General features: G+C 39.2%; 1 protein-coding gene across 4 annotated transcripts in view; it reads right to left on the reverse strand.

Moving 5' to 3' along the window:
* Positions 1-12,609, reverse strand: part of COL14A1 (collagen type XIV alpha 1 chain) — a 226,161-nt gene that overhangs the window by 79,618 nt on the left and 133,934 nt on the right. For all 4 annotated transcript variants that reach the window (XM_046025660.1, XM_046025646.1, XM_046025653.1 and 1 more), the window contains 6 exons: positions 12,282-12,446; positions 11,461-11,499; positions 10,956-11,094; positions 7,024-7,166; positions 3,990-4,099; positions 405-563 (listed from right to left, as the gene is read on the reverse strand). In XM_046025660.1, coding sequence (XP_045881616.1) covers positions 405-563; positions 3,990-4,099; positions 7,024-7,166; positions 10,956-11,094; positions 11,461-11,499; positions 12,282-12,446 — 755 coding nt within the window. The remainder of the gene's footprint in view (positions 1-404; positions 564-3,989; positions 4,100-7,023; positions 7,167-10,955; positions 11,095-11,460; positions 11,500-12,281; positions 12,447-12,609) is intronic.

A 12,609-nucleotide genomic window follows, 5' to 3' on the forward strand; every position in this document is an offset into this window, starting at 1 on the left:
TATTTCATTTAAGGAGGCTGTTATTTATCTATCCATCCATCCATCCATCCAGCCATCCACCCATCCAGCCATCCATCCAGTCATCTAGCCAGCCAGCCAGCCAGTCAGCCATCTATCCATCCATCCAGCCAGCCATCCACCCATCCAGCCATCCATCCAGTCATCTAGCCAGCCATCCAGTCAGCCATCTATCCATCCATCCACCCAGCCAGCCAGCCATCTATCCATCCATCCACACATCCATCTATCCATCCATCCATCCATCCATCCATCCATCCATCCAACCAGCCATCATCCAATCATCCACACATCTATCTATGCATCCATTCTCTTATCAAATTTGTCCCCTAGAAAACTCTTTTTTTCTATAATAACAACACAGCTCCACTTATTTATCTACTTACTGGTGCAGAGTTTCCATTTGGTCCCCTTGATCTGACCATTCTCCCCAGGACTTCAACACCATCTGACGTGATATTAGCTGAGGCATTTATTGCCTTCTCAGCCACATGCTTGCAGTCAATAACCACTTGGACCAAAGTCTTGCTGACAACGATGTGTATCTGGGTAAAAGTAAAGATGCTTTAGGAGATAGAAGTAGGAGGAAATATCAATCACACTTCTGTAATTGCATGACTCGTCACTAAAAAGCAGACAAGAGAAGGAGATCTGTCACTATGCATTTTGCTACAAGAAAGAGGTTCTACATTTACCGCCACCGCGATTGTCCCGCATTCAGGTAGTACACCTATTTTTATTTACTTAAAACTTACTTTACAATTACTCTGAAAGGATTCATAATCTAGCCTTCATCTAAAGCAGCAACATCCTGAAATGAGAGGATTAGCGCACTACTTATGCCTCTTCTGAATGCACATTAAGACGAACACAAACAAATTAAAATAAAAAACACTAATTGATTTGCCAGCAAAAGTTAGCTACCAGTTGTTGGCAAGCCACATTTTGATAATATTTACTTAATTTAAAATGAAAAGAGGAGATCTAGAATCTGAAAGGGAAGGAAGAATGTCTTCTGGTGACTCCAGGACCAAAAGAACTAAAGCTCTTTGGCTTAACGTGCGGCACAGTTTTCTCCATGTGAAATTTCCAGAATCTGCATGTCTAAGATAATATATTCAGGAGTCTATATAGTCTTTGTGAGGATTTGTAAAAACGTGCATTATCCCGGAGCTAAGAGTCGAAGGTAAGTATATTCTAAATGAACCACATTGTAAGCAAGTTGTGCCACGAAATTTCAGTACTTATAGATACGCCTCAGTTTATGATGGTGTTTGCCTCATGAGCATTTCTTTTATGGAAGCCCTTTTTTAGCGAGCTTAAAAGAATGGAATTAATAGGCAAATAACGATTTCACAATTAGAGAAAACCAAAAGAAGTTACAAGTACCTACATAGGGAAGGTATGCTAGTTCCAAGAAAAAAGTACTAGGCAGCAGTGAGGGGAGTTATAGCAGTTAGTACTGCATTTGTATTGTGAGCAGAGGTTGAATATCAGTGAAACGTCACCTTTCATATTAAAATACTGTTATTTTTAACTTAATTTTTAAAAAGATTTATTTGTTTTAGAGAGAGAGTGCATGAGCAGGAGGAGTGGCAGAGGAAGAGAGAGTGGCATAGCAGACTCCCCACTGAGCCGGGAGCCTGACGTAGAGCTGGATCTCAGGACCCTGAGATCATGACCTGAGCTGAAACCAAGAGTCAGACGCTTAACCAACTGAGCCACTGAGGTGCCCCATTAACTTTACTGGTTTTATTCAATCTTTACTTTTGTTTCAGAGTTGCATAGGAACTGAAAGCATAAGGATGTATATCCATTTTTATTTAATATTTAATTTATGTTAAATCATGATTAAAATAAATTAAGTCAACAGTAAAGGTTCCTGAGAATTCTTTATTCAAGTGGAAAATCATTATTCAAGTGGAAAAAGGCTGCTGGAGAAAATCCCCCACATTACTTCCTTCCTACCAACACCTCTCTTACAATCATTCAGAGGGATCTAATTTGACTCTTGTGTGCTTCTGAAACTTGGAATACTTTTCATGATGACAAATTACAGGAATTTTCATGCTGGGTGCTAGACAAGCTCGTATATCAACTTCATGCTTTAAGAACAACTAACCTGTGCGGAGATCATTCAGGGTTTTGTTTTGTTTTGTTTTTTTTCTTGTAAATATCTTTTGCTTTACAACAGGAGACACTGAAACATTTTCAAAAATATTTTGCTTCTTCAATTGCATTTAAGGATCTGTTTATATCATTATCAACTTTTTGAAAGGCCTTGGGGCCACACTTCATATCCAAAGTGTAGAAATTAAAGCCAATTGAAAAACAGCAAATCGAATTTGATCTCTATACATTGAATTTGCATCAAGATTAGTAGAGCTATCAATGGAGTAGTTTACTACATGATAAGCCTTTTCTTTTTGGCTTGTTTGGCTATTTGGTTTTGTCAACAATACTAAAAAGAGTAGAGGAAGGCTTTTTTAAAATCACTTTAAAACACTAGAAGGTTTTTATAAATTTAATACCAGGTTTTTAATGACTCTTACTTTTCAGATCTTTAAGCTTAACATTCACCTAAGACTCATAAATGATTCTTCGGAATGAGAATCACAAGTTTATGTTATGATGGCAAGGTGTTTTTTACACTTATGGACTCTCACTTCTTCCTTATAATTTTTCTTGACTACTTTGCAATAGACTCTGCTTAGCCAAGACAGAATTGTTTTAAGACAAGAGGAAGTTGGTGAGTGAATGACAATATCGCCACAAAGAGATGCTAATTACTATTTTGAACCATGAACTAATAAATCTCTGAGTGCATCTAGTGGTTTTAAGACATTATACTTCTAGTTGTCCAGTCCTATTAAACAACAACAACAAAATTTCTGTATGTAACTTTTCATGGGCCAAAAAGATTGAGAATCTTGGTATATAGTTGTTCTTATGCAGGTAGGGTATTCAAACCCCAGAGTAGCAACCCTATGTAAATTAGATGGACTTGACCATGTTCTATGTCAGGAGACAGAAGCCCAGTTGAAGATTGCTCTGCAACATCCCTTCCTTCACTCAGCACACAGAAGGGAGGGTCAAGAGGCAAGGTTTGTGCAGCACGGCCTATGAATGCTCTATTCTACCCGCAGCCTTGGCAGCTTGCTTTCCTTAACAGCCCAGAGATCAGTGGGATCATTTGCTAAACACAAAGGAAAGTCTACGTTGGAAGGAACCATGACTACTCTAGTGACGACCAAAATTAAGTGTTTCAGAGATATGAAGTCACAAGGAACAGAGTTCTATCACAAATACCAGGTAGAAATAAAAACTACAGTGAGGTTTTACAAAACTCCTCCAAGTAACTTTTATAATGGTAGTGATGGGTTGTCTGTATATATATACACACACACACACACACACATATATATGTCTATGTATAAATATATGTATATATACACATATACAAATATTTAAATGTATACATATAAATATGTATAAATAAATATACATATAAATATATGCATATAAGTATGTATAGCTATATCAGCACAAACCGTCTTCTACAACTAACATGACTTGGCTTATTGTGCTTTCGTCTGCACTGGTGACTGGGTAGACCAGCAATCTGTTCCACACCACACATAAGGTAGCAAATTAACAACTGTCCTCCTTGTAATGTGGTATCCTCTACTACACTTTTCCTTAAAGTGTGAACTTGGACCGCTTCCATCAATATCTCTTGGGGTACCTGGTAAAAATGCACACTTTGTGGTCACATCTTAGAACTACCAATTTGGAAGAAGCCCACAGAGAATTCTTACTCCCACTGAAATATGAAACCCAAAGCTCTTTGGGATTTATTTAACACTTCTCTGTTGCTTGGCCCACAGCAAATAGAATAAAGAATGAACACCTCTGTTGCTTTGCACACAGCAGAGAGAATAAGGAATATACGTATATAAGGCATTACTCACCTTGTGAAAGCTACCGTGGAAAATTTTCCTGATTTCAGGTCCTTCAAAAGTAACCGTTTGAAAATCCCCACTGTAGTCATAGTTGAAATATGTTAAGGTTTTACCGCCATCTAATCAAAGGAAAATAAAAACAGTTTAGAAAGTGTTATAACGGGCAAATAATTTTTATAGACTTCAATTCAAGACAGAATAACGCATCCTTTGATTTAAGGCTGTGTTGAGAACAAAGTAATGATTAAGAAAGGAAATGATCTCTAGTCCTTGGGTTGCCCTTGGGCTTTTGGTTGGCCAATTAACTGACTCAACCATGTGGTGATGCTAGTGAAGTAAGGACCCTATGCCTATTCCTCCTGTTTTCTTGCTTATAATCTCATCCCCAACACCCTCTCACAACATGGCTGTCTAAAGCTGGGAGTAGAAGCAGAACAAAAAAGGAGAATAAAGTTAATCATATCTTAAGATCTAGAAACCAAACCCTTTGCTTTATTTACCCCCTGGAGCAACCAACTTTTCCAGGACATGCAACTTATACGACCCCCCAAAATGATATCCTAATATGACTCTTATTATGAACAAACTAAATCCACAAGCAAACTGAATCTCCCTAATCTTTAGGACAAGAAATGACAAAAAAGAAAAAAAAAAGAATATTTTTTCACTAACTAATTCCCAAGTTACAATTCAATTATTCACTGTGATTTCAAAGGGAATAGGCTAGTCCTTTTTTTTTTTTTTTTTAAGATTTTATTTATTCATTTTAGAAAGAGAGCATGCACAGGAGAGTGTGAGAGTGTGAGTGGGGGGAGGGGAAGAGGGAGAGACAGAAGCTAACTCCCTGCTGAGCAGGGAGCCTGATGTGGGGCCCCACCCCAAGACCCTGAAATCATGACCTAAGCCAAAACCAAGAGTTGGATGCTTAACCCACTGAGCCACCCAGGTGCCCCGGGAATAAACTAGTCTTCATCATCTTGAGAGATTTCTTTGTTTTCAAGTCCCATGTGAATATGGAGTTAATTATTTACATCCTTTTAATCTACAGCTTTCCCTTAGTTTCAGGATGGATGCAAAATGTTTTCACAATATCATGTTTAGTTGTTGATTCATTTCCATGTACCGAAAAGTTCTTTTACAAATACCGATCGGAGGTAAATACATTCCTTATCCAAATATGTGAGTGAGCACCTAACAATAGCTACCGCATTTTGGTAGTGAAGTAACTACCAAGCTTGATTGGAATCTTAAACAAAAGAGGTAGGTAGACAACTCAGTGACATTAACTGAAAACTTGACGATCCTCTGAAATGATCATCATGGGTGATATCCAAGAGCATGTGATCAAGAACCTTCCTACACTGGTTCTCCCATTTTTCCAACCTCCAAACAATGGAGTCCCAGTCTTCAGACCTATTCACTTTTCTTTCCAGACTCAATCTCTAGATGATCTCACACAGTATCATGGCTTATATATAACACATATACAACTTGCAAATTTATACCCCCATCCCAGAATTCTTTCCCAAATATGCTGCTGCAAATCTGGCATTTTTTCCTGGGATATGAAACAGGCATTGCGATATTGCAATTTATAAGAAATAAATACTTGGTTATGCAAATACATATGAAAAATACGTATTTGGTGTTGGTCCCTGGTTCCTGGCTCACAGCTCCTAAAACACTTGGTATTTTCTGTGATAAGAGCTAAAGATGTTCTTTGTTAGGTTGATAAGGTAACTTTTAGAAATCCTTTAGGCAACCTAAGTGTGGAGGACTGGTTGCCAAGGAAACCAACCCTGTGATTAGAGGGTTGGAAATTTCAATCCCCCTTCTTTCCCCTATTCTAGGGAGTGGAGAGTAGCTAGAGATTGAGTTCAGTTGCCAATGACCAATAATCGAATGAATCATGCTTATTTAATGAAGCCTCAATAAAAAAACCAAAGATGGGGTTCAGAGAGCTTCTGGGTTGCCGAATACATGGAGATTAGGAAGGGTGGTTTGCCTGGAGAGGGATGGGCCCTCTGTCCCTCTTCTCATATACCTTGTCTTATGCATCTTTTCTAGATGGCTGCTCCTGAGTTACATCCTTTTATAATAAAGCAGTAATTTAGCAAACGAAATGTTTCCTAAGTTTTGTGAGCCATTCTAGCAAATTAATGGAGCCCAAGGAAGAGCTTGTAGGAACCTCTGACTGATGGATTTTTTTTTTTGAACCTCAGATTTATAACCAGTCAATCAGAAACACCGGTTAATAGCCTGGCTGGCAACTGGAGTCTGAAGAGAGGGTGGTAGGGCACAGCCTTATGGTACTGAACCCTTAACCTATGGGATCTGATGCTATCTCTGGATAGACAGTATTAGAATTGAGTTGAATTCTCAGTATCCCGCTGGTATCTGAGAACTGCCTGGTGTTATGTGTAAAATTCTCTGCCCTCCTTATACCCCCCAACATACACACTGGAATTGGGTCAAGGAACCCAAAAGAAAAATCTTATATTTATCATATCCATGTGCAAAAAATGATTCTAGTTCCTCCCCTCCCAGTGACCCTCCTGACTCCTCCCACCATCAACTTTGTTCTTCTTGCATTCTTTACTGTGTCAGTAATTGTCTCTTTCTGCCTTGCCCACTGATGAATCCCGGAGCCTGGTAGTGGCACATAGTAGAAACTCAACCAACATGTTCTAAAAGAATGAGTGAATGGATGAATGAAACAACTATTACATAATTTATTGCTCGTATAAACTCATGGCTCAAGATAAGTGAGTTACTCTACAATATATAGTTGACCCTTGAACAATGTGGGGGTTAAGGGCACCAACACCCCAAATACTAAAACTCTACATATAGCTTCTGATGCCCTAAATCTTAACTACTAATAACCACGTTTATCAACAAAAACAACAGTCCTTGTAGAAGTGGGCTCATGCATTTCAAAACCATGATGTTCAAGGGTCTAGTGTACACAAAACAGGCAAGATGGCATGCCATACACATTACTCCTACATGTGTGTGCAAACATATAAATGAATATACTTACTATCTAAAATGACTCCAACCAATGGGTCAGAATTTTTATTTAAAATCTCCCAAAGAGCAAATGGCTCCTCTGGAGTGTCAGGAAGAATCCGGAATAGAAAACTCACTGTATAGTCAGAGGGCAATCCATCTGGATGCAAATATCTGAAAAATGTAAAGAAAATAACATTTTATTGCATCCCTTTCAAAAAAGTTTTTGCTCTGATTATATAAGCAAATACACTTTAATTATAAAGATTTGAAAAAACAGAAAAAATAACAGAGGACTATTAAACCTATTCAGAGATGACCACTGTTTTGATGCACTACATTTCCCTCCAGTTTTTAAGGAATGTCAGTAAGTATTTCTCCCATTTATATAATGTTTCCCCTTTTCTTTTCTTAGCACCATTTCCTTAAGTATTTTTAAAAGCATGATATTTAATTTCTGCCCAATCTTTTCTTGTTCGGCTATTGCATAATTTGTCTAACCAGTCACTTCTTCTCAAAACATTCAAGTTATTTCAAAAGTTTTGGTATTATAAATAGTGTTTATCTGAAGTCTTTCTATAAAACTTGACATTGTCACTTTCTACTACAGGTTGTAGTTAGTTGCGTTTCTGTCTGTGTTTTGTGCCGGGATGGGCCATCTAGATCTATCTTCAAGAGTTAAGAATATATTACTCCTGCTGCTGGGAGTGATGTCTGTAGACAGCTCACAAATACCGACTCCCATCAGACACTACTCTGCAGAAGGAAGAGCTCTCCCAAGGTCATGTCAACTTATTTTATGGCACCTGTTTTCAAGGACTGGTCTTTAAGGGCATCAGAAGACCAGAGCCTCTCATCCCAATGGAGGCAGCTTCATTTACAGAGCTCCTGTATGCGGGCCACCTGAGACTTTCAGTGAGATTGTTTCATGGCTTGACTTTTCTCCTTCATCTCATCTCACCTCCTTCTGTTCCAGGAGAGCACACCCACATCAGCTTCCTAGAACACTTATCTCCACTTCTGAGGAACCGAGCCTGATATACCATCTTATTTCTGTCTAACAATTAAGTGGATCACTTATAAACTTTTAAATTTTTCCCCAAAGCAAGAAATACAGCCCTTTACATACATAGGAGCCCCATAATTGTTATTAAGTAGATAAATTTGGGAATATGGGAATTCAGCATGAATTTGAAAATGAAAGTTTGATTTTTATAGATTAAAAAATATTTCATTCATTTTTTTTATTTATGCACTAGTTCATCTACTCACTCAACAAATATTTATTGTGTGCCTACTACGTGCCAAACATTGTAATAAATACATCTGCGAATAAAACCAACAATACTCCTATTCTTGTAAAAGCACTTAAATTCTAGCAGGATGAATTATACAGTGTATCAGAGGGTAAACATGTCATTAAAAAAAGAAAGCAAGAAAAATAGATCAGTTTGATGGGGATTGGGAATGTTAGAATGTATTATTTTGCAGTGTTAATTGAAGTCATCACAACTGGCTTCAATTAGAAGGCTCTTTGAGAGGGTTACATCTGAGCAAAGGTTTATTGAGAAGGTTACATTAGAAGGAAACCTCAGGAGAGACAAAGACATCCAGCTAGTACAAAGACACCAAAGACATACTCCTGGTGTGTCTGGTGAATGAAATGAAGGAGATAAGAGGTGAAGTCAAGGGGCGCCTGGGTGGCTCAGTGGGTTAAAGCCTCTGCCTTCGGCTCAGGTCATGATCCCAGGGTTCTGGGATCGAGCCCCGCGTCGGGCTCTCTGCTCTGCGGACAGCCTGCTTCCTCCTCTCTCTCTGCCTGCCTCTCTGCCTGCTTGTGATCTCTGTCTGTCAAATAAATAAATAAAATCTAAAAAAAAAAAAAAAAAAAGAGGTGAAGTCAAAGAGATGATAGGTACTGATAATGTAAACCCTATGGTCCATTCAAGAGTTTTGACTTTTAATGCAAGGGGAATGGGGAGTCATTGTCAGATTTTGGAGTGACATCATTTACATGTTCAATGAATCACTCTGACCGCTATTTGGAGAATAGACTCTGGAAAGGCAAAGGTCTGAGCAGGAAGACCAATTAGAAGCCTGGGGCAATGAGCTTGGAAGAGATGACAGTGCCCCATAGTGGGTGAAAGCCGTGGAGACAGTGAGAAGGCATAGACAATAGTATTCCTTGGAAGAGTAGATGTGGGACATGACAGCAAGAGCCAAATTTTTTTGCCTGAGAAACTAGTTGGATGTAGTTGTCAGTAAGATGGAAAAGGTTGTACATGAAGCTGGTTGTGAAGCGAAGGTCAGCATGATCTTGAACATGCAAAGCTTGGAATGCCTATTTAGATATCCAAGCAAGACGTCTAGTACGTAATTAGATATGCTAGTCTAGCTACGGGGAAATGGGTCTGGGTCAGAAATATAAATTTAGGAGTCATTGGCATGTTTGTAGAAGCACTTAAATTCTAGCATAGACAATGCTGAACACTACTCAAAAGATCACCAGGGAGTAGGTGTAGACAAAGAAAACAAGAATGTCAAAGATCCAGGCCTAATCTCTCCAGCATGAAGAAGAAGAGGCAACAAGAGGAGGCAGCATTTTATTTTCAGTGCTGCATTAAGTTGGTAATGTAGGCAGAAGCTTAAAAAGAGTGTGTATCCCAGAAGCCCAGGGTGGAGAGTGAATCCAGGAGCAGGAAGTGAGCAACTGTGTCAAATGCTGGGGACGGGTGGAGTAAGATGAGGCCTGGGAGCCAATGAATGGGTTTTGCATGGTGGATGGTGTTGTGCACTGGACCAGGCACTCATTTCAGTGGGGTAGAGAGGATTTTCCCTTTGGCAATTCTCATTTTTGCCTAGGACTCCATGGAGGGTTTTTCAAATATCCATTTTAATATCCATCCCTAGACTGTGGAAAAAGAAAATCTGCTAAAAGCTCACAGCAGGTGTTGGCTTTATCTAAAAGCACATACATTCTATAGGTCAAAGGCATTTTCAACAATTTTCTAGAAAATGAAGCTACATCAACAGCAAATATTTTACATTATTAATAGAGGTCTACTTATTTCAAATGTTATCTTCCCAAATGAAGCACAACAAAATAATTTGGATAGTACTGTAATAGGTTAGAATTTAATAACTAATATTTTCAAAAAAGCTAGCAAAGCAACTTGCATATACATTTTTGGATAGATGAATTTAATACTCGAATATGATCTCTCCCATTGGTCCATGCACAGGTGCATACTACGTCAACATCTGGACACTGAAAATGTTTCACATTGGAATGCGAAATAGCAGAGAACATCTTGAGAGATGATCCTTTGAACCAGGAATTTGCTATTAACGGGTCCAGAAATTCTATGTACACTATGAACTCTACAGCAATTAACATTATAAAAGATAGCGTGTTTGTACACACATCCCATACGACTCTTCTGCTACAATGGAGTAGCTGTTGTGACTTCTCAAAAATGAAGAATGGGCTGAATTAAAGGCACTAGCATGACAAGATTCAGGGTGTGGGCTCTGGGGCCTGACTGCCAGATGCAAATCCCAGCATTTTCACTAAACAAACCATGTGATCTCACTCAAGTCATTTAACTTTGTGCTTCGGTTTCCTTATTTCTAGAAATGAGAGAGTAAGTAAATTTAAGGCACAGAGCTGTTTGGAGCTTTGAGTGAATTAAGGTGCATAAGGGCTTAGAACAATGCCTGGTAGATGGTAGGTCTGGGTAAAGATCAATTATCTTTATATATTTTCTCAGACTAACAGATACTATAGTTCAGCCAGCATCATGTGTGAGTCTGATGCTTTTAAACAAAGACATCTAATCATTCGCTCTTATCATCATGGAAAATCCTACTGGGAACTATGACAGCATATTTCAAGTTGACATCATTTTCGCTTTGAGATACAATACCAAGGACTGGCTTTACTGTCTTGGAAGGGAAACATACTTGGTTGGCTGGGAAACCAGGGCATCTTTATGAATTCGGTAACACGGATACACATTGAAGGTACCAGGCTCCATGGAAACCCCTTCCACAGATGAAAAATCCTTTTCAACCAAACCAAACATTTCCATCATCTTAAATCCTAAAGTGAGAGAGAGAGAGAGAGAAAGAGAGAGACACAGACATTTTAGGATTTTAAATTTCAAAATTAGTTTTTTATTTTTATTATTTATTTATTTATTTATTTATTTGACAGACAGAGATCACAAGTAGGCAGAGAGGCAGGCGGAGAGAGAGGGGGAAGCAGGCTCCCTGCTGAGCAGAGAGCCCGATGATGCGGGGTTCGATCCCAGGACCCTGAGATCATGACCTGAGCCGAATGCAGAGGCTTTAACTCACTGAGCCACCCAGGCACCCCTCAAAATTCGTTTTTTAAAGATTAAAAAAAAAATCTGGCCCTGTTTCGTATTTCCCAACTGTATTTGGAAAAAAAGTGATAATTGCATACCTGCGACATCAATGCCATCCTTGTACACCAGCGGGCAGGCTAGGAAACAAAACAAACGATATAAAACCCTAATTTAGATATTTCCCAAATATATTCTTTCCCTGTCCTGAGAACAGGAAACTAATATAATCTTTGCGGAAGTCAGCTGCAAAGGGAATCCAAACCATATGTGGCTATGGTTTTCTGTTTGGACGGATTCCTAAAGACTGAAATGCTCTCCCTTGGCCTACTACCACCGAAAGCACATGGTTCCCTTCTCCTCTCGTGGGTCTATTAAAATCTACAGCGGTCTCTTAAGAGCATGTGTTGGGAGAAGTCGAATTCTAAAAAGATTTTATTTATTTATTTGACAGACAGAGATCACAAGTAGGCTGAGAGGCAGGCAGAGAGAGGAGGAAGCAGGTTCCCTGCTGAGCAGAGAGCCCGATCCCAGGACCCTGAGATCATGACCTAAGCCCAAGGCAGAGGCTTAATCCACTGAGCCACCCAGTCGCCCCGAGAAGTCACATTCTAATGGATGACCCTGATGAGCAGTCTTCCCACATTTTGAAAACCATTTGTTACAGCTGTTTAGGCAGAGTTGCTTTTAGACCTAGACTCTCCTCTCTTGAGGGAAAGTGTGATCCACCAAAAACCCTAAACATGGGAGAATGGAGGTTTATTTCCAAATGTTCAAAACCACAAAACTTAATGTCTGTGTAATAAACAGCCTGCGAGTCCATATTCTTTTCTCAGATCAAGACGGGACTCATTATTTAACTGGTATGAACTATTTCAGCCATTGAGCAACACGAGTTAAGTACAAATTCCGAAGAACTAACTTGCTGATGCGGTTTCGCAGACAAAAGTAATCAACTCGTCTTCAATTTTCTTAAAGGCGTCAAAGTCATCCACAAAGAAGACGTGCCGTGAGCTGGGCTTGCTGCCAATGCTCACCAGCTCTGAGTAATCTGCGTCGGCCACTCCAACGGCGAAGATGCTGTAGCCTGCGGCAGGAGGGGGAAACGGTGCTGATTATTTTAAACGGCACAAAATACAAAATAATGCAATTTAAGATGCGTCCTGGTGTTTAAAATATGTTTATGAAGGACACCTGGAGGGGTGGAGAATTGATTTTTCACCGTCCATCAAAACTCTGCACGGGCACAT

The sequence above is a fragment of the Meles meles genome, chromosome 1 (genome assembly GCF_922984935.1).
Source record: "Meles meles chromosome 1, mMelMel3.1 paternal haplotype, whole genome shotgun sequence".
Lineage (NCBI taxonomy): Eukaryota > Metazoa > Chordata > Mammalia > Carnivora > Mustelidae > Meles > Meles meles.